The 21,854-nt window shown below is 44.9% G+C and overlaps 1 protein-coding gene across 7 annotated transcripts in view; it reads left to right on the top strand.

The window, feature by feature from the left end:
- LOC128684190 (glutamate receptor ionotropic, kainate 2) overlaps window positions 1-21,854 on the top strand; it is a 203,828-nt gene that overhangs the window by 96,760 nt on the left and 85,214 nt on the right. For all 7 annotated transcript variants that reach the window (XM_070094940.1, XM_070094946.1, XM_070094939.1 and 4 more), the window contains exons 4-13: window positions 1,847-2,031; window positions 2,817-2,965; window positions 8,708-8,849; window positions 11,862-12,029; window positions 12,455-12,607; window positions 13,501-13,695; window positions 14,686-14,799; window positions 15,570-15,776; window positions 17,339-17,423; window positions 17,752-17,890. In XM_070094940.1, the coding sequence (XP_069951041.1) occupies window positions 1,847-2,031; window positions 2,817-2,965; window positions 8,708-8,849; window positions 11,862-12,029; window positions 12,455-12,607; window positions 13,501-13,695; window positions 14,686-14,799; window positions 15,570-15,776; window positions 17,339-17,423; window positions 17,752-17,890 (1,537 nt within the window). The remainder of the gene's footprint in view (window positions 1-1,846; window positions 2,032-2,816; window positions 2,966-8,707; window positions 8,850-11,861; window positions 12,030-12,454; window positions 12,608-13,500; window positions 13,696-14,685; window positions 14,800-15,569; window positions 15,777-17,338; window positions 17,424-17,751; window positions 17,891-21,854) is intronic.

The following is a 21,854-nucleotide window of genomic DNA, read 5'->3' as shown; positions in this document are numbered from 1 at the left end:
ACTGAGAGAGACACTTCTCGGTGTAGACACACTGAGAGAGACGCTTCTCGGTGTAGACACACTGAGAGAGAGACACTTCTCGGTGTAGACACACTGAGAGAGACACTTCTCGGTGTAGACACACTGAGAGACACTTCTCGGTGTAGACACACTGAGAGAGAGACACTTCTCGGTGTAGACACACTGAGAGACACTTCTCGGTGTAGACACACTGAGAGAGACACTTCTCGGTGTAGACACACTGAGAGAGACACTTCTCGGTGTAGATACACTGAGAGAGAGACACTTCTCGGTGTAGACACACTGAGAGACACTTCTCGGTGTAGACACACTGAGAGACACTTCTCAGTGTAGACACACTGAGAGACACTTCTCGGTGTAGACACACTGAGAGACACTTCTCGGTGTAGACACACTGAGAGACACTTCTCGGTGTAGACACACTGAGAGACACTTCTCGGTGTAGACACACTGAGAGACACTTCTCGGTGTAGACACACTGAGAGACACTTCTCGGTGTAGACACACTGAGAGAGACACTTCTCGGTGTAGGCACACTGAGAGAGACACTTCTCGGTGTAGATACACTGAGAGAGACACTTCTCGGTGTAGGCACACTGAGAGAGACACTTCTCGATGTAGATACACTGAGAGAGACACTTCTCGGTGTAGGCACACTGAGAGAGACACTTCTCGATGTAGATACACTGAGAGAGACACTTCTCGGTGTAGACACACTGAGAGACACTTCTCGGTGTAGACACACTGAGAGAGACACTTCTCGGTGTAGACACACTGAGAGAGACACTTCTCGGTGTAGACCCACTGAGAGAGACACTTCTCGGTGTAGACCCACTGAGAGAGACACTTCTCGGTGTAGACACACTGAGAGAGACACTTCTCGGTGTAGACACACTGAGAGAGACACACACTCAACAATAAACTTTTTAGCTAGCATATTCTAACAAACTTTATTTCTATAAAGAGGAGTATAGCTTGAGGATGTTTCAGGGGTCAACGCCCCCGCGACCCTGTCTATCACCAGTATATTACACAAATATGGCGACTGTCATAACTCTACATTATAGATCTACATTATAGAGCCTCTCCTGCCAACATATTCTTTATCTAAGACAATCTATCGAGTCTGTCAAGTTCTATTTCTATCACAGATTTATTGGACATCTATTTGGTTCATAATTCACATTTATCGCTCTGTATTTAGTAAAATTTTTCCCCCTTTGTTTTCTTCGAATGAATGAAATCCCTGACCCCTACGGGTTTAGCCCTCACCCCCGATTAAAACCGGTTCAAGACACAATCACAGAAGTCTCCACAACTGTGTAATCTTCTAGTGGTCTTAACATACACGGATTTTCAAATTATTGTGTCAGTCACACATAAGGAGTTAGTGCAATAAACTCACAAGAAACAGCTGATGTCTTAATATGCAAAACAATAATAAAATTCGAAGCGCTTTATTAAATTCCCACATTATAGTAAAGAATTAGGTATGTGTGCACCATCTGGTATCTTTATTTGTAGACGTTCCGCCATCCCGTGGTTTTATTAATATAATTCAAGGGCAAATGTGAAGAATGTAGAACTAGATACAAAAGATGAGGTAATGAGTCCCTCAGTCTTGGTGTTGGTGAAGAGCATCTTAGTCTTGACGACTCTGAATCACAGGTAGTAACATTGTGGCTTATATAAAATAGTGTTCCTCTGTAATGTGGGAAATCACGAAAACGATTCGAGATTTTTTTTTTCACTGTGGTTGTTATGGCTTATTAGGAACTGAAGTGGTACTGGTTACCTCCCCTCCATGATCAATCTTCATCAACAGTGTGTAAGCTGCTTCGGTCAGGGGTGGCAGCCATCTTCGGTCCGCAGAGTGAAAACACTGCCAACCATGTTCAGTCCATATGTGACGCCATGGAGGTACCTCATATTGAGACTCGGTGGGACTACAAGCTGACCAGAGATGCTTACTCTCTCAACCTGTACCCCTACCCTCCATCACTCAGTAGTGTAAGTTAACCTTGTTTATACGCCAGTAAATTAGGAATGTTGTGTGTGTGTGTGTGTGTGTGTGTGTGTGTGTGTGTGTGTGTGTGTGTGTGTGTGTGTGTGTGTGTGTGTGTGTGTGTGTGTGTGTGTGTGTGTGTATGTGTGCGTGTGTCTGTGTGTGTCTGTGTGTGTCTTGTTAGCAGTGGTATTTTATATCCACGTGAACCTTCTTCCTCAGGATGTGACCCACACCCTAGTACTTATGTACTACGCACAACAATCGACTAATACCCAGGTACCTATTTACTGTGAAGGTGAAGTGAAGAGAAACAACCGGTAAAAGGAGACGTACACATACGTCTCACCAATGCTAATTACCAAACTTTTGATGGGGGAGGGAATAAATAGATCCTGGCCCAGTTATTTTTAATATATTCCCGGCATTAATGATTTCTGTTCTCATCGTACCTGCTCTTGAAACGGTGCATGAGGTCTTCCTCCGACACATTCTCATATACATCATTCAATTTCCTTACTACATTAAGACCGAACAAGGTACAATGTGTAGACGGATGGTATGACAGTAGAAATATTGTCCATAACTCCGACTCCCAAAACATACACTTTAATCATGGTTGATCTGCAGTTTGTGAAGGAAAATTTACACGACATTTCGAGATCATCTTAGACCATTATCAATAAAGATATTAGTCTAGAAACCCTTTTCAAGTTGTTGAGTGGTTGTCAAGTGTCGCAGCCTCGGTATCATAACTTATATTCTTCCTTCACTCCATGTGTCCACGCAGGCCTACCGCGACATATTGATGAAGCTCAAGTGGAAGAACTTCGTGATCCTTTACGACAGTAACGAGGGTCTGGTGCGCCTCCAGAACCTCCTGAAGGAGAAGACATGGACGGTGACGGTGAGACAACTCCCCGACAATTCCGATTACAGGTAGCTCTTTTGACTTCGTATAAACACAATCCTTTACATCACAGATTTTGAACTCAGCAAGTGTAAAACTCTCTACGAGATTCTTGCAAACAATTACGAAGACGAAGAACAAGACACATGTGCAACATCTAGGTATCTTTATTTCTAGAAGTTTCACCATCTAGTGGCATTATCAATACAAATTCAAGGACAAAATGGGAATATTGTAGGACTATTTACAAACAATGAGGTAATCAGTCCCTCAGTCTTGGTGTTAGTGAAGACCACCGTAATCTTTAAGACCAAGTATTAAATTAAGTCTTTATCATACTGGCTTTTGTGTTGTGTTGGTCTTAAAACACGTCCTAAAATGTCCCTCCCTCTCACCAAGTTCTACCTCACCCTGCCTCCCTGTCTCCCTGTGCTGCCTCTCCCTGCCTCCCTGTGCTGACTCTCCCTGCCTCCCTGTGCTGCCTCTCCCTGCCTCCCTGTGCTGCCTCTCCCTGCCTCCCTGTGCTGACTCTACCTGCCTCCCTGTACTGCCTCTCCCTGCCTCCATGTGCAGCCTCTCTCTGCCTCCCTGTGCTGCCTCTTCCTGCCTCCATGTGCTGCCTCTCCCTGCCTCCCTGTGCTGACTCTCCCTGCCTCCCTGTGCTGCCTCTCCCTGCCTCCCTGTGCTGCCTCTCCCTGCCTCCTAGTGCTGCCTCTCCCTGCCTCCCTGTGCTGCCTCTCCCTGCCCCCCTGTGCTGACTCTCCCTGCCTCCCTGTGCTGCCTCTCCCTGCCTCCCTGTGCTGACTCTCCCTGCCTCCCTGTGCTGCCTCTCCCTGCCTCCCTGTGCTGACTCTCCCTGCCTCCCTGTACTACATTTCCCTTCCTTCATGTGCTAAATCTCCCTGCCTTCCTGTGCTAAATCTCCCTGCCTTTCTGTGCTACATCTCCCTGCCTTCCTGTGCTAAATCTCCCTGCCTTCCTGTGCTACATCTTCCTGCCTTCCTGTGCTAAATCTCCCTGCCTTCCTGTGCTAAATCTCCCTGCCTTTCTGTGCTACATCTCCCTGCCTTTCTGTGCTAAATCTCCCTCCCTTTCTGTGGTACATCTCCCTGCCTTCCTGTGCTAAATCTCCCTGCCTTTCTGTGGTACATCTCCCTGCCTTCCTGTGCTAAATCTCCCTGCCTTTCTGTGGTACATCTCCCTGCCTTCCTGTGCTAAATCTCCCTGCCTCTCTGTACTACATCTCCGTGCCTCCCTGTACTACATGTCCCTGCCTTCCTGTGCTACATCTTCCTGCCTTCCTGTGCTACATCTCCCTGCCTTCCTGTGCTAAATCTCCCTGCCTTCCTGTGCTACATCTCCCTGCCTTGCTGTGCTACATCTTCCTGCCTTCCTGTGCTACATCTCCCTGCCTTCCTGTGCTACATCTCCCTGCCTTCCTGTGCTACATCTCCCTGCCTTCCTGTGCTACATCTCCCTGCCTTCCTGTGCTAAATCTCCCTGCCTTCCTGTGCTACATCTCCCTGCCTTCCTGTGCTACATCTTCCTGCCTTCCTGTGCTACATCTTCCTGCCTTCCTGTGCTACATCTCCCTGCCTTCCTGTGCTACATCTCCCTGCCTTCCTGTGCTACATCTCCCTGCCTTGTTGTGCTACATCTCCCTGCCTTGCTGTGCTACATCTCCCTGCCTTCCTGTATTACATCTCCCTGCCTTGCTGTGCTACATCTTCCTGCCTTGTTGTGCTACATCTCCCTGCCTTGCTGTGCTACATCTCCCTGCCTTCCTGTGCTACATCTCCCTGCCTTCCTGTATTACATCTCCCTGCCTTGCTGTGCTACATCTTCCTGCCTTGTTGTGCTACATCTCCCTGCCTTGCTGTGCTACATCTCCCTGCCTTGCTGTGCTACATCTCCCTGCCTTGCTGTGCTACATCTTCCTGCCTTGTTGTGCTACATCTCCCTGCCTTGCTGTGCTACATCTCCCTGCCTTGCTGTGCTACATCTCCCTGCCTTGCTGTGCTACATCTCCCTGCCTTGCTGTGCTACATCTTCCTGCCTTGTTGTGCTACATCTCCCTGCCTTGCTGTGCTACATCTCCCTGCCTTGCTGTGCTACATCTCCCTGCCTTGCTGTGCTACATCTTCCTGCCTTGCTGTGCTACATCTCCCTGCCCTCCTGTGCTACATCTCCCTGCCTTGCTGTGCTACATCTCCCTGCCTTCTTGTGCTACATCTCCCTGCCCTCCTGTGCTACATCTCCCTGCCTTCCTGTACTATATCTTCCTGCCTTCCTGTACTACATCTTCCTGCCTTCCTGTGCTACATCTCCCTGCCTTCCTGTGCTACATCTCCCTGCCTTCCTGTACTATATCTTCCTGCCTTCCTGTACTACATCTCCCTGCCTTCCTGTACTACATCTTCCTGCCTTCCTGTACTACATCTCCCTGCCTTCCTGTACTACATCTTCCTGCCTTCCTGTACTACATCTTCCTGCCTTCCTGTACTACATCTTCCTGCCTTCCTGTACTACATCTTCCTGCCTTCCTGTGCTACATCTCCCTGCCTTCCTGTACTACATCTCCCTGCCTTCCTGTACTACATCTCCCTGCCTTCCTGTACTACATCTTCCTGCCTTCCTGTGCTACATCTTCCTGCCTTCCTGTACTACATCTTCCTGCCTTCCTGTGCTAAATCTTCCTGCCTTCCTGTACTACATCTTCCTGCCTTCCTGTGCTAAATCTTCCTGCCTTCCTGTGCTACATCTCCCTGCCTTCCTGTGCTACATCTCCTTGCCTTCCTGTGCTACATCTCCCTGCCTTCCTGTTCTACATCTCCTTGCCTTCCTGTACTACATCTTCCTGCCTTCCTGTGCTAAATCTTCCTGCCTTCCTGTACTACATCTTCCTGCCTTCCTGTGCTACATCTCCCTGCCTTCCTGTGCTACATCTTCCTGCCTTCCTGTACTACATCTTCCTGCCTTCCTGTGCTACATCTCCCTGCCTTCCTGTGCTACATCTTCCTGCCTTCCTGTACTACATCTTCCTGCCTTCCTGTGCTACATCTTCCTGCCTTCCTGTGCTAAATCTTCCTGCCTTCCTGTACTACATCTTCCTGCCTTCCTGTGCTAAATCTTCCTGCCTTCCTGTGCTACATCTCCCTGCCTTCCTGTGCTACATCTCCTTGCCTTCCTGTACTACATCTCCCTGCCTTCCTGTGCTACATCTCCTTGCCTTCCTGTACTACATCTTCCTGCCTTCCTGTGCTAAATCTTCCTGCCTTCCTGTACTACATCTCCCTGCCTTCCTGTGCTACATCTCCTTGCCTTCCTGTACTACATCTTCCTGCCTTCCTGTACTACATCTTCCTGCCTTCCTGTGCTACATCTCCCTGCCTTCCTGTGCTACATCTTCCTGCCTTCCTGTACTACATCTTCCTGCCTTCCTGTGCTACATCTCCCTGCCTTCCTGTGCTACATCTTCCTGCCTTCCTGTACTACATCTTCCTGCCTTCCTGTGCTACATCTTCCTGCCTTCCTGTACTACATCTTCCTGCCTTCCTGTACTACATCTTCCTGCCTTCCTGTACTACATCTTCCTGCCTTCCTGTACTACATCTTCCTGCCTTCCTGTACTACATCTTCCTGCCTTCCTGTGCTACATCTTCCTGCCTTCCTGTACTACATCTTCCTGCCTTCCTGTGCTACATCTTCCTGCCTTCCTGTGCTACATCTCCCTGCCTTCCTGTGCTACATCTTCCTGCCTTCCTGTACTACATCTTCCTGCCTTCCTGTACTACATCTTCCTGCCTTCCTGTGCTACATCTTCCTGGCTTCCTGTACTACATCTTCCTGCCTTCCTGTGCTACATCTCCCTGCCTTCCTGTGCTACATCTTCCTGCCTTCCTGTGCTACATCTTCCTGCCTTCCTGTACTACATCTTCCTGCCTTCCTGTACTACATCTTCCTGCCTTCCTGTACTACATCTTCCTGCCTTCCTGTGCTACATCTTCCTGCCTTCCTGTACTACATCTTCCTGCCTTCCTGTACTACATCTTCCTGCCTTCCTGTACTACATCTTCCTGCCTTCCTGTGCTACATCTTCCTGGCTTCCTGTACTACATCTTCCTGCCTTCCTGTGCTACATCTCCCTGCCTTCCTGTACTACATCTTCCTGCCTTCCTGTGCTACATCTTTCTGCCTTCCTGTGCTACATCTTCCTGCCTTCCTGTACTACATCTTCCTGCCTTCCTGTACTACATCTTCCTGCCTTCCTGTGCTACATCTTCCTGCCTTCCTGTACTACATCTTCCTGCCTTCCTGTACTACATCTTCCTGCCTTCCTGTACTACATCTTCCTGCCTTCCTGTACTACATCTTCCTGCCTTCCTGTACTACATCTTCCTGCCTTCCTGTACTACATCTTCCTGCCTTCCTGTGCTACATCTTTCTGCCTTCCTGTACTACATCTTCCTGCCTTCCTGTACTACATCTTCCTGCCTTCCTGTGCTACATCTTCCTGCCTTCCTGTGCTACATCTTCCTGCCTTCCTGTGCTACATCTTCCTGCCTTCCTGTACTAAATCTTCCTGCCTTCCTGTACTACATCTTCCTGCCTTCCTGTACTACATCTTCCTGCCTTCCTGTGCTACATCTTCCTGCCTTCCTGTGCTAAATCTTCCTGCCTTCCTGTGCTACATCTTCCTGCCTTCCTGTACTACATCTTCCTGCCTTCCTGTACTACATCTTCCTGCCTTCCTGTGCTACATCTTCCTGCCTTCCTGTACTACATCTTCCTGCCTTCCTTTGCTAAATCTTCCTGCCTTCCTGTACTACATCTTCCTGCCTTCCTGTGCTACATCTTCCTGCCTTCCTGTACTACATCTTCCTGCCTTCCTGTACTACATCTTCCTGCCTTCCTGTACTACATCTTCCTGCCTTCCTGTACTACATCTTCCTGCCTTCCTGTACTACATCTTCCTGCCTTCCTGTACTACATCTTCCTGCCTTCCTGTGCTACATCTCCTTGCCTTCCTGTGCTACATCTTCCTGCCTTCCTGTACTAAATCTTCCTGCCTTCCTGTACTACATCTTCCTGCCTTCCTGTACTACATCTTCCTGCCTTCCTGTGCTACATCTTCCTGCCTTCCTGTGCTAAATCTTCCTGCCTTCCTGTGCTACATCTCCCTGCCTTCCTGTGCTACATCTTCCTGCCTTCCTGTACTACATCTTCCTGCCTTCCTGTGCTACATCTTCCTGCCTTCCTGTGCTACATCTTCCTGCCTTCCTGTGCTAAATCTTCCTGCCTTCCTGTACTACATCTTCCTGCCTTCCTGTGCTACATCTCCTTGCCTTCCTGTGATACATCTTCCTGCCTTCCTGTACTACATCTTCCTGCCTTCCTGTGCTACATCTCCTTGCCTTCCTGTGCTACATCTTCCTGCCTTCCTGTACTACATCTTCCTGCCTTCCTGTGCTACATCTTCCTGCCTTCCTGTGCTAAATCTTCCTGCCTTCCTGTACATCTTCCTGCCTTCCTGTGCTACATCTCCTTGCCTTCCTGTGCTAAATCTTCCTGCCTTCCTGTACTACATCTTCCTGCCTTCCTGTACTACATCTTCCAGCCTTCCTGTACTACATCTTCCTGCCTTCCTGTGCTACATCTTCCTGCCTTCCTGTACTACATCTTCCTGCCTTCCTGTACTACATCTTCCAGCCTTCCTGTACTACATCTTCCAGCCTTCCTGTACTACATCTTCCTGCCTTGCTGTACTACAGGCCACTCTTGAAGGAGATACGTCGCTCGCAGGCTACTCACATCGTGCTGGACGTAGCGCCGGAGAAGATATACGATGTGTTAGACCAAGCTCTGCAGGTCCACCTGATGAGTGACTACCATAACTACTTCATCACCTCCCTGGTTAGTGCTGCCTCACTCATAATGATAGAAAATACCAACACCATGGAAAAATAAACACAAATGTATTAATATACAATGCTTTAATGACCACGTTTCGCCCACACAGTGGTCTTTATCAAGTTAGAAACAGATCTAACTTAGTAAATTGATTGACTGACTGATTTAATTATCAGGAACTGTGTCCTGACAATTATTATAATCAAAGAAAGCGCTAAACCAACAAGGGTCATACAGTGTGTCCTGACAAGGGTCTTAATTCTAAAATGACCTGACTGAGGATCACTAAGATGTTGATCTAATTCAGCTGTTCCGTGGCCGCGATCAGGTTCTTGTTGTCGTTCCTTGTGGCAAAACATTTTACGTACTACAATTGACTGACGCCATCAGGGGCCCCCATCACTGGCTCTGCAAATAAACGCATGGACTCTGTTTTGTCCATCATGCACATGTTCACGAAAGTCCTCACGATAGTTTTGAATATCTCTGTTTTCTTCTGTGAGGTCGCATATAATATCGGTGAAGGTGATTGTCAACATCATTTGTTGGCTCAGAAGTAATATGTGATGTCCTGGTCTGCTCTCTTGGACTACAATGTTCCTAACTGGTGACCGTTGTACTGTTAGGGTTGACGCGTTGGCTATAGCCTGTTCCTGTAGCATGGGGCTTGCTGGCTGCCGTTGTCGGGTGGGAGCTTGAGCAGAAGCGTCAGAAGCTGGCGCGACCCCGTACCTGATGCTTCCTCGGCTTCCTTCGTCGCTGTGGCCAGGAAAGTCGCCCTGGATTCCGTGTTGCTGTAGCCTCCTCTGGACGAGGCCCTCTGCTCAGTGGTGAGGGCTCTATCTGATGCTGGAGGCTGAACAACAAGAGTTTTCCATGCTGCCTTGACACGGCGGAGCCTCTCGGGCGGTGCAGGTTCCAAGCATGATGAAGATTGAGACACTTATGCAAGATATGGGAATCTTTATTAAGGAAACGTTTCACCACACAGTGGCTTCATCATTCCAATACAAAGCAGAAATGGGTAAGGAGAGGAGGAGTTTGAGGTAATCAGTCCCTCAGCCTGGAATCGATGTGTTCACACCATCTTTTGTAGAAAGTCAGAACACATCGATTCCAGGTTGAGGGACTGATTACCTCAAACTCCTCCTCTCCTTACCCATTTCTACTTTGTATTGGACTGATGAAGCCACTGTGTGGCGAAACGTTTCCTTAATAAAGATTCCCATATGTTGCACAAGTGTCTCAATCTTCAACTTGTCGGTTGCATAGCCATTTATTATATTCAAGCATGATGTTTCTTGCCGCAGGCCGGACATCGAGGTTCCGTAGCTTCATCTCTCTTCAGTTTACCCAAGCAGTTCTTGGTTTGGCGAGACCCGCAACAGATGCCGCATATTTCCTTAAACTGACATCGGGCGCTGAGGTGGTTGTACCTCTGGTACCTAAATCACCTCCAAGGTTCTGGGGTGTACGTCCTAACCTGGTATTTTCCCCAGCATTGAGATCCAGTGTTGCTGGGAGAGGTCCTCTATGATGAATCAAGACCTGCCTCGTAGGTACGTTGCCGTCCTTCTTGGCTCGGAACCGTTCAACTTTCAGGATGTTTTTGTTGCTATGGATTGCAAAGAGAGGCATGTCTAGTGGATAGCGCATCAGTACGCCTTTTGTTACCAGCTCTATTTTTTTTAGTTCTGCTAAAACAAGTGGCGACTCGAGGTCGTTCACCTTCTGCAATACCTCATAAGACTTTGTGTTTCGGGAAGTGAGAATAAATTCCCCTTTCAGACTTGACACTGATACCGTCAGGCCGTATTTCTTCTCAGGGTGAATTATAGCATTATACTGGGTGTAGTGGGGTCCTTTGCCTACCAACGTTAATTTTTTGCCTCAGGATGGCTTGGTTTGCCCGATCTCTGGCAAGGAAACAGTGTCTCCTCTGGGACTTCGGGGCTCCTGCTACCTGCCAGCCTTCTTCATCCAGTATATCTGGGGATGAGCGTTTCTTGATCCATCTCTATTTCACTGGCCCGACTGGTTTCGCTTGCTTCGCTGTCCCAGGAGTCCAGTGAGTGGTCGTCTCGCAGCTTATTCGCCAGAAATGCTTCCCACATTTCTAAATCCGAGTCCTTGGAACATTCGTGACCTGTTCATTTCGGAAGAAGTCATGTTCTTCCGTGCCGTCTCGTGACTCTCCACCGAAATATGTGTGTGTGTGTGTGCGCGCGCGCAGGTTTCTCTCAAATTCAACTTACCCAACATTCTCCACCTGACTACACACTATATATACTAATGAACTCTTTACCCAGGTAGATCTGTTTGTGACTTGATAAAACCTACTGTGTGGGTGAAACGTTGTCAATAAAGGCTCGCATTATACTGCCACCTCCCTAGTTAGTACCACCTCCCTGGATAGTACCATCTCCCTGGTTAGTACCACCTCCTTGGTTAGTACCACCTCCCTGGTTAGTGTCACCTCTCTGACCGGTGTTCTCACTGGGCTCAGTACTCACCTTCATATGGTTGCAGGGGTCGAGTCACACCTCCATAACCATCTTTAGCTATTGGCATATCTTCAGTATTATATGATACTGGTTTCTAAAACCAAATGTTGACCAATTACTTACTGATAAGGGGATTAAAATCAATCTCCTTTAGTGTATTACATTAGCCTCGAGAGTAATTATGTCAGCTGACTTTTCTATATATGAGAGAGAGAGAGAGAGAGAGAGAGAGAGAGAGAGAGAGAGAGAGAGAGAGAGAGAGAGAGAGAGAGAGAGAGAGAGAGAGAGAGAGAGAGAGAGAGAGAGAGAGAGAGAGAGAGAGAGAGAGACAGACAGACAGACAGACAGAGAGAGAGAGAGAGACAGAGAGAGAGAGAGAGACAGACAGACAGAGAGAGAGAGAGAGAGAGAGAGAGATTTAGCCACCCAAGATAACCCATAAAATCAGTGCGTCATCGAGGACCGTCTGTCTTATTTCCATTGTGGTCCTGACATTCTGTTTCTTCGGCAGGACTTCAACCAGGTAGACCTGGAGAAATTTAGTCACTCACGAACCAACATCACCGGAGTGCAGTTAGTTGACCCACAGAAGCCAGCAGTGGAGCAAGTTGTTGAAGAATGGATGTACGGTGAACAACGCTACGGTCGCCTCCTCCCGGCCCATCTCAAGCGTGTCACGGTGGGTTGGGGTGGGTGGTGGATTAAGTTGTGGTGGGTTGATTTGGGGTGGGGAAGAAGGGCCAAAAATCACTCCTGTTGCAAGTTATGCTTGAGCAGTGTTTTAAACATCCGCTGATAGAGAAATATTGCAGTTGTCTCTTGTATCTTACCTGTGGCACAGACTGAGATCCTCCATTATGTGTTGTACAGACTGAAGTTACTCATGTATTGCACAGACTGACGTTACTCTTATGTGGCACAGACTGAAGTTACTCATGTATTGCACAGACTGACGTTACTCTTATGTGGCACAGACTGAAGTTACTCATGTATTGCACAGACTGACGTTACTCTTATGTGGCACAGACTGAAGTTACTCTTGTGTTGCACAGACTGAAGTTACTCTTGTGTTGCACAGACTGAAGTTACTATTGTGTTGCACAGACGGAGGCGGCTCTCATGTACGACGCTGTTACACTCTTCGCCAAGGCTCTTGACGACCTCGACAACTCCCACCAAGTAGACATCGACAAACTGTACTGTGAGGGTGACAAGACCTGGCAACATGGCAACTCCCTCATCAACTTCATGAAGTGGGTAAGTCAGATGACCATCTGTGTCCAGCTGAAGATCTGTGTCCAGCGGGTAACATGTGTCCAACTGGTGACATATGTCCAACTGGCGACCTGTGTCCAGCTAGCGACCTGTGTCCAGCTGGAGATCTGTGTCCAGCTAGTGACCTGTGTCCAGCTGGAGATCTGAGTCCAGCTGACGACCTGTGTCCAGCTAGTGACCTGTGTCCAGCTGGAGATCTATGTCTAGGTGGCGACCTGTGTCCAGCTGGCGACCTGTGTCCAGCTGGCGACCTGTGTCCAGCTGGCGACCTGTGTCCAGCTGGCGACCTGTGTCCAGCTGGCGACCTGTGTCCAGCTGACGACCTGTGTCCAGCTAGTGACCTGTGTCCAGCTGGAGATCTATGTCTAGGTGGCGACCTGTGTCCAGCTGGCGACCTGTGTCCAGCTGGCGACCTGTGTCCAGCTGGCGACCTGTGTTCTGTGTCTACATGACAACTCTATAAACACAAAAAGTTCAAAACTTATGATTTTAAAACTCTTAATACTTTCAAACTCTAAAATCTCAAAATCTAAATATTCTAAAGAGAATATTCCGACTCTATAAATCTAAAATTTAAAAACTCTATAAAATCTAAAAAATAAAAAATAAAAAATTATTAAACCTCTTTAGGTTTTAACTCTCATATAAGCCATTATAGCAGGCGAAGGGCTCATGATCCAAGGAATATGAGCTACTCTCCCCTTCCTCGGATCGAACATGATTACGCTCCCCATTTCACAGTCTCAGTAAGACCTTTAAGAATATAATAACAATAATAACCACTATAATAATAATAATAATAATAATAATAATAATAATAATAATAATAATAATAATAATAATAATAATAATAATATTAATAATATTTTATGCAGTATGGATCTCGACCATACACCTCGAATGACGGGAGGCGGCGGAGCAGAGCTTACACCGCCGTCACCAACTTCACACAGATGGAACAGATCCAGGTGTTCGGCCTCACGGGACTCATCAAATTCGACACCGCGGGCTTCAGATCCGAGTTCCAGCTGGACATTCTCGAGACAGACCCGAGAGAGATTTTGAAGAAGGTGAGACTGGCCCAGAGTGTCCAAGAGATGGACTGGGAGATGCTAAAGATGCTGAGAATAGCATAAATTGTCTTTGTTTATCTGAAAAAGGTTTCGTGAGGGAAGGTCAGCGCCCCCTCAACGGGGCCTTGTCTCTGACCAGGGCTCCTGAATATATGGGGTACGAATACGTACCCCACGCCAGGTGAAAGGCTACAGGCACGTAGGAAGGTAAGCAGGTATAATGGCAGGGAGACAGGAAGGTAAGTAGGTAGAATGAATAGTCTGGGGACAGGAAGGTAAGTAGGTAGAATGGTAGGGAGACAGAAAATTGACAACGTAAACATAGGGGGACAAGAAAGTGACAACGTAGACATAGGGGGACAAGAAAGTGACAACGTAGACATAGAGAGACAAGAAAGTGACAACGTAGACATAGTGAGACAAGAAAGTGACAACGTAGAGATAGGGAGACAAGAAAGTGACAACGTAGACATAGGGAGACAAGAAAGTGACAATGTAGACAAATCAACAGTTAAGTACATAGGTTAGTAAGCAGGTAGAGGGGTGCATAAAGCAGACATAAGGGAAAGGAGATTATTAGCTTACTGGTGAGCATATAAGCAGGCAGGAGTAGGTATCCTCTGAGGATGAGTTCACCAAAAAATGCACTTAGGAGACGAACCTCACGACGACGTTTCGGTCTGTCCTATACCATTGGTAAGTCAACTGTTGTTTCTTGACAATGGTCCAGGATGGACCGAAACGTCATCATAAGATTCTACTAAGTGCAGGTTTATGGTGAATTGTTTCAGTCACGGTATTGTGCCTTCTTATTCTTCAAGGTGAATGACAGAGGTAAACAAACTTTTAATATCACGTTTTATCTCTGTGTGCTGAATTTTTCACACTCTTCCTGTAAAAAAGAAACGTGTTTCTTGGAGCACAAGAGAAAAACATTAACCTGCTATAGCAGTACCCTGGGTGACCTCTGGCCTTCTTTAACCCGAGGTGGGGACGTGGACCAATCAAGGCGGTGCTAACTACACCAGGACCTGGGCGGAACTTGTCGACGCTTTAGAACTCAACCTTCAGAACAGGACACTCATCGTCTCCACAGCCATGGTAAGTGTGCTCACCTATTTGTGATTGCAGGGGTCGAGTTGTAGCTCCTGCCCCCGCCTCTTCGCTTTGTGTGTGTATGTGTGTGTGTGTGTGTGTGTGTGTGTGTGTGTGTGTGTGTGTATGTGTGTGTGTGTGTGTGTGTGTGTGTGTGTGTGTGTGTGTGTGTGTGTGTGTGTGTGTGTGTGTGTGTGTGTGTGTGTGTGTGTGTGTGTGTTTGTGTGTGTGTGTGTGTGTGGGTGTGCGTCTGTGTGTGTCAGGAAAGATTTGGAGAGGAAATTTTAAGGTGTTAGCCTTTTAGCCCTGATAGTGTTCAGCCTCTTAGCCTTGCTTTATCTAAAGCAGAGGTATAAGGATGGAGGCTAATATTCTAGAGCCAGAGGAAAAGTGCAGCAGCTGGAGATGGCATCACAGGTGGGCTGTGGAAGCAACTCATGCTCATAAGTTGGGCTAGTGGTTCGCAAAAGAGTTGCGAAGAGTATTAAAGTGATAATAGCTTGCTGTGCAGGCGAAACCTCTCACCAATGTAGACACCTGAGCAATGCGTATGAGTCTTATTCATCAACTTGTCGGTACAATGAGTAAGACACATGCAACACTAGGTATCTTTATTGATGAAACATTTCACTTGCGGTGCAGGCTTCAAGAGTCAAATACAGGTATGAATTACAGTCCTGGAGACAGTAGACGATGTCGAGAGGAAACCTGAGGTACTCAGTCCCTCAGCCTTGTTGGCACTGCCTACTATTAATGTAACCAACCTCCTGCTACAGACGCCGCCCTACACGATGCTGAAGGAGTCATCAGAGCACCTCAAGGGAAACGACCGCTACGAGGGCTTCTGCTTCGACCTCATCCACGAGATAGCACTCATCCGAGGCTTCAACTACACCTTCCGGGAGGTGGCTGACGGCAACTACGGCAGTAAGGACAGAAACACTGGAGAGTGGGACGGTATCGTCAGGGAACTTCTCGATCATGTACGCATCAACATATTAATACCGAGGCCCTGTGACCTCCACTAGTTAAGACCTTCTCTATGAATATACTACTACTACGACCACTACAACTACTATCACTTCTACTATGACCACTACAACTATTACTTTTACTACTCCTACCACTACTACTACTAATACTACTACCACCATTGCCACTACTCTACTAATACTACTTTTCTACTACTATTACTGTTTTGTTAATGGGAGGTTAAAGACTATCGACTACACTGGGGTCATGTTTATGTGCAAATGAACATTAAAAAAAAAACAAAGGCTAGAAATCATCTTGATGTCAGTGATGACATGTGTCTGGCTATATATAAAGACCAACCTGGTAACAACATTAATGAACCTTAACAACAAAGAGCCACTAAATAAAACATGCTTTAATGCTCATAAGTGAACGTATGAAAGTTCTCATACAGAAGTGTCAATGATCTATTTCACTTCTATATATTTTTTTTTTTGCAGTAAAGATTGAGAGTTCTTCCGAAGGAAATTAAAGCTTCAAATACATATAGATTTTGGTAAATGACATTAGAACGACCAAAGCTTTTTCTGCTAACTGTGAGAATGTTATGAGTTGTGCACATCAGAAGTTTTCTACCCTCTGATTTAAATCCCATTTGGATTCCTTCATTAGCTTCCAGTTCAACACTATCAGCCTTCATCATAACATCCATGGAATCGGGATTAAAAATGAAATGAATTCCGTGTCCATCCCTGAGCCACAGAAACCTCTCTCCGTGGTGACAGTAACCTCGGATACACTGAATTAATTCCTGTAAATGACGTTTCACTTCACTCAGGCTGGGCAGTTACTTTTCTCGCACCAGCAGCCTCATCGAGTGAAAGAAAATGAGCAAAATTTCCATTCTGAATGAGATTTATCTAAACTGGAAGTTTTTGGTGAACAACATCGGACGTGTTTCCTTACACTGGTTGTCTATGTTCACCCATCAGTAAAATGGGTACCTGGGTGTTAGTCGACTGGTGTGGGTCGCATCCTGGGACAAAACTGACCTAATTTTCCCGAAATGCTCTGCATAACAAGCTAGGCCTGTATACCTTGTACATGTACTTGTAGTAAATAAAGATATTATTATTATTATTATTATTATTATTATTATTATTATTATTATTATTATTATTATTATTATTATTACTGTTATTATTATTATTAAGGCTGACAAGTTTTCACTGGTAGTGGTCAGAGTCAATCAAGTTCCTTGGAGGGAAGTGTTCACCTGGTGCAGTTCAACCTCGTACCTTCAGCTTTGCTCTTCGTGTACCACCAAGAAGTGCAGAAAGTGCTACTTAACCCATGGTTAAGTAGCACTATTCTAAGTTTAACAGTCCACTGAGGAAGGTAAATGGTTAACAAAAAATAATTCTAATGCTTCGTTACTTGTCATTAGAGTTCCATTATCTGGTCTGGTCCGGTGGACAGGCTGAAGGCTTCCTTACTATTGTTAAATTAAACTAATGAAAAGTCATTAGAAGAAAAATGTTTGTATTTGTCTGGAACTTGTTTCTCACAGAAAGCCGATCTGGGCATCGTGGATTTCACCATAACATATGAACGAGAGGAAGCAGTGGACTTCAGTATGCCCTTCATGAACTTGGGTAAGTACCAACAAATCCTCCTGTGTTAAAAGACTGGACTGGTTCTCCTGTTTTTTGAAGTGATCGCAGTTGTATGAAACAGAATTGAATAAAATTCTGTATGGAATCATTGCTTAGTAAGGAATGGATAAAGCTGTATATTTTATACTGATCTACTTTGATTTATTCATCTACATTCTCCTATATGACATACAACTATAAATTAATGTTACTACAGGAATAAATGTGTCACCAAGATAACAAGAAACCTATGTAAGTCTGTAACTGGGCAAATAATCATAAATGACAGACCATTTGCAACACTTATCCACATGATTCCATTCTACAGGTATTAGTATTATCTACAAGAAACCACAGAAAAAATCTCCAAGCTTGTTCTCATTTATGTCGCCATTTTCTGTCGATGTCTGGATATACATGGCTACTGCCTACCTGGGAGTCTCTGTCCTGCTCTTTATCCTTGCCAGGTAAGACATTCATACACACACACGCACGCACATTATATATATATATATATATATATATATATATATATATATATATATATATATATATATATATATATATATATATATATATATTTGTATAATATTATTAATTTATTTTCCAGATGGAAGAATATTTGATAAATATCTCAGCCTTCACTTTGCAAATTTTATTTGTCATTCAAGGAATGTTCTGCTATTTTATAGTACTTTTGGTCATAAAAAAACACATTTTAATTTTTTTTTTACATTTTTAGCTACGTTAAATTTGGTTAGGTTAACATGTACAAGGACAGCTTAACATGTACAAGGACAGCTTAACATGTACAAGGACAGGTTAACATGTACAAGGACAGCTTAACGAACTCTAACACACCTTAATGCCAATACATATAAAAACACATTAAGGAGACAGAAAATGTTGATGTGTTAACAGAGGCGGAGATCCAGACAATTCCCGTATCAGAGTCACTGTTTCACTTCAGAGTCACAGTCATACGTCTGACTGTCTGAGACACAGTTAACTACACACTCTGTATAGCACGACGGGACGAAAATAAGTGTATAGTTCAACCAATTTTCTTAAGTTCTTACAGACGGACGTGTGACTGTGACTCCAGAGTCAAACACTGAGTATGTTGCCACGAGTGAAACACTGAGTATGTTGCCACGAGTGAAACACTGAGTATGTTGCCACGAGTGAAACACTGAGTATGTTGCCACGAGTGAAACAGTGAATATATTGCCAAGAGTGAAACACTGAGTATGTTGCCACGAGTGAAACACTGAGTATGTTGCCACGAGTGAAACACTGAGTATGTTGCCACGAGTGAAACACTGAGTATGTTGCCACGAGTGAAACAGTGAATATATTGCCAAGAGTGAAACACTGAGTATGTTGCCACGAGTGAAACACTGAGTATGTTGCCACGAGTGAAACACTGAGTATGTTGCCACGAGTGAAACACTGAGTATGTTGCCACGAGTGAAACACTGAGTATGTTGCCACGAGTGAAACACTGAGTATGTTGCCACGAGTGAAACAGTGAATATATTGCCAAGAGTGAAACACTGAGTATGTTGCCACGAGTGAAACAGTGAATACATTTCCAAGAGTGAAACACTGAGTATGTTGCCACGAGTGAAACACTGAGTATGTTGCCACGAGTGAAACACTGAGTATGTTGCCACGAGTGAAACAGTGAATATATTGCCAAGAGTGAAACACTGAGTATGTTGCCACGAGTGAAACACTGAGTATGTTGCCACGAGTGAAACAGTGAATATACTGCCAAGAGTGAAACACTGAGTATGTTGCCACGAGTGAAACACTGAGTATGTTGCCACGAGTGAAACACTGAGTATGTTGCCACGAGTGAAACAGTGAATATATTGCCAAGAGTGAAACACTGAGTATGTTGCCACGAGTGAAACACTGAGTATGTTGCCACGAGTGAAACACTGAGTATGTTGCCACGAGTGAAACACTGAGTATGTTGCCACGAGTGAAACACTGAGTATGTTGCCACGAGTGAAACACTGAGTATGTTGCCACGAGTGAAACACTGAGTATGTTGCCACGAGGGAAACAGTGAATATATTGCCAAGAGTGAAACACTGAGTATGTTACCACGAGTGAAACACTGAGTATGTTGCCACGAGTGAAACACTGAGTATGTTGCCACGAGTGAAACACTGAGTATGTTGCCACGAGTGAAACACTGAGTATGTTGCCAAGAGTGAAACACTGAGTATGTTACCACGAGTGAAACACTGAGTATGTTGCCACGAGTGAAACACTGAGTATGTTGCCACGAGTGAAACACTGAGTATGTTGCCACGAGTGAAACACTGAGTATGTTGCCACGAGTGAAACACTGAATATGTTGCCACGAGTGAAACAGTGAATATATTGCCACGAGTGAAACAGTGAATATGTTGCCACGAGTGAAACAGTGAGTATGTTGCCACGAGCGAAACAGTGAATATGTTGCCACGAGTGAAACACTGAGTATGTTGCCACGAGTGAAACACTGAGTATGTTGCCACGAGTGAAACACTGAGTATGTTGCCACGAGTGAAACATTGAATATGTTGCCACGAGTGAAACACTGAGTATGTTGCCACGAGTGAAACAGTGAATATATTGCCAAGAGTGAAACACTGAGTATGTTGCCACGAGTGAAACAGTGAATATGTTGCCACGAGTGAAACAGTGAGTATGTTGCCACGAGCGAAACAGTGAACATGTTGCCACGAGTGAAACAGTGAATATGTTGCCACAAGTGAAACAGTGAATATGTTGCCACGAGTGAAACAGTGAATATGTTGTCACGAGTGAAACAGTATGTTAACAGTAGTGTGAAACAGTATGTTAACAGTAGTGTGAAACAGTATGTTAACAGCAGTGTGAAGCAGTATGTTAACAGCAGTGTGAAACAGTATGTTAACAGTAGTGTGAAACAGTTATGTTAACAGTAGTGTGAAACAGTATGTTAACAGTAGTGTGAAACAGTATGTTAACAGTAGTGTGAAACAGTACGTTAACAGCAGTGTGAAACAGTATGTTAACAGCAGTGTGAAACAGTATGTTAACAGTAGTGTGAAACAGTATGTTAACAGTAGTGTGAAACAGTATGTTAACAGTAGTGTGAAACAGTATGTTAACAGTAGTGTGAAGCAGTATGTTAACAGTAGTGTGAAGCAGTATGTTAACAGTAGTGTGAAACAGTATGTTAACAGCAGTGTGAAACAGTATGTTAACAGCAGTGTGAAACAGTATGTTAACAGTAGTGTGAAACAGTATGTTAACAGTAGTGTGAAACAGTATGTTAACAGTAGTGTGAAACAGTATGTTAACAGTAGTGTGAAACAGTATGTTAATAGTAGTGTGAAACAGTATGTTAACAGCAGTGTGAAACAGTATGTTAACAGTAGTGTGAAACAGTATGTTAACAGTAGTGTGAAACAGTATGTTAACAGCAGTGTGAAACAGTATCTTAACAGCAGTGTGAAACAGTATGTTAACAGTAGTGTGAAACAGTATGTTAACAGTAGTGTGAAACAGTATGTTAACAGCAGTGTGAAACAGTATGTTAACAGTAGTGTGAAACAGTATGTTAACAGTAGTGTGAAACAGTATGTTAACAGTAGTGTGAAACAGTATGTTAACAGTAGTGTGAAACAGTATGTTAACAGTAGTGTGAAACAGTATGTTAACAGTAGTGTGAAACAGTATGTTAACAGTAGTGTGAAACAGTATGTTAACAGTAGTGTGAAACAGTATGTTAACAGCAGTGTGAAACAGTATGTTAACAGTAGTGTGAAACAGTATGTTAACAGTAGTGTGAAACAGTATGTTAACAGCAGTGTGAAACAGTATGTTAACAGTAGTGTGAAACAGTATGTTAACAGTAGTGTGAACAGTATGTTAACAGTAGTGTGAAACAGTATGTTAACAGCAGTGTGAAACAGTATGTTAACAGCAGTGTGAAACAGTATGTTAACAGCAGTGTGAAACAGTATGTTAACAGTAGTGTGAAACAGTATGTTAACAGCAGTGTGAAACAGTATGTTAACAGTAGTGTGAAACAGTATGTTAACAGCAGTGTGAAACAGTATGTTAACAGCAGTGTGAAACAGTATGTTAACAGCAGTGTGAAACAGTATGTTAACAGTAGTGTGAAACAGTATGTTAACAGTAGTGTGAAACAGTATGTTAACAGCAGTGTGAAACAGTATGTTAACAGCAGTGTGAAACAGTATGTTAACAGTAGTGTGAAACAGTATGTTAACAGTAGTGTGAAACAGTATGTTAACAGCAGTGTGAAACAGTATGTTAACAGTAGTGTGAAACAGTATGTTAACAGTAGTGTGAAACAGTATGTTAACAGTAGTGTGAAACAGTATGTTAACAGTAGTGTGAAACAGTATGTTAACAGTAGTG

This window comes from Cherax quadricarinatus, chromosome 4 (assembly GCF_038502225.1).
Source record: "Cherax quadricarinatus isolate ZL_2023a chromosome 4, ASM3850222v1, whole genome shotgun sequence".
Taxonomy (NCBI): domain Eukaryota; kingdom Metazoa; phylum Arthropoda; class Malacostraca; order Decapoda; family Parastacidae; genus Cherax; species Cherax quadricarinatus.
This window is presented reverse-complemented; position numbering and strand designations above follow the sequence as displayed.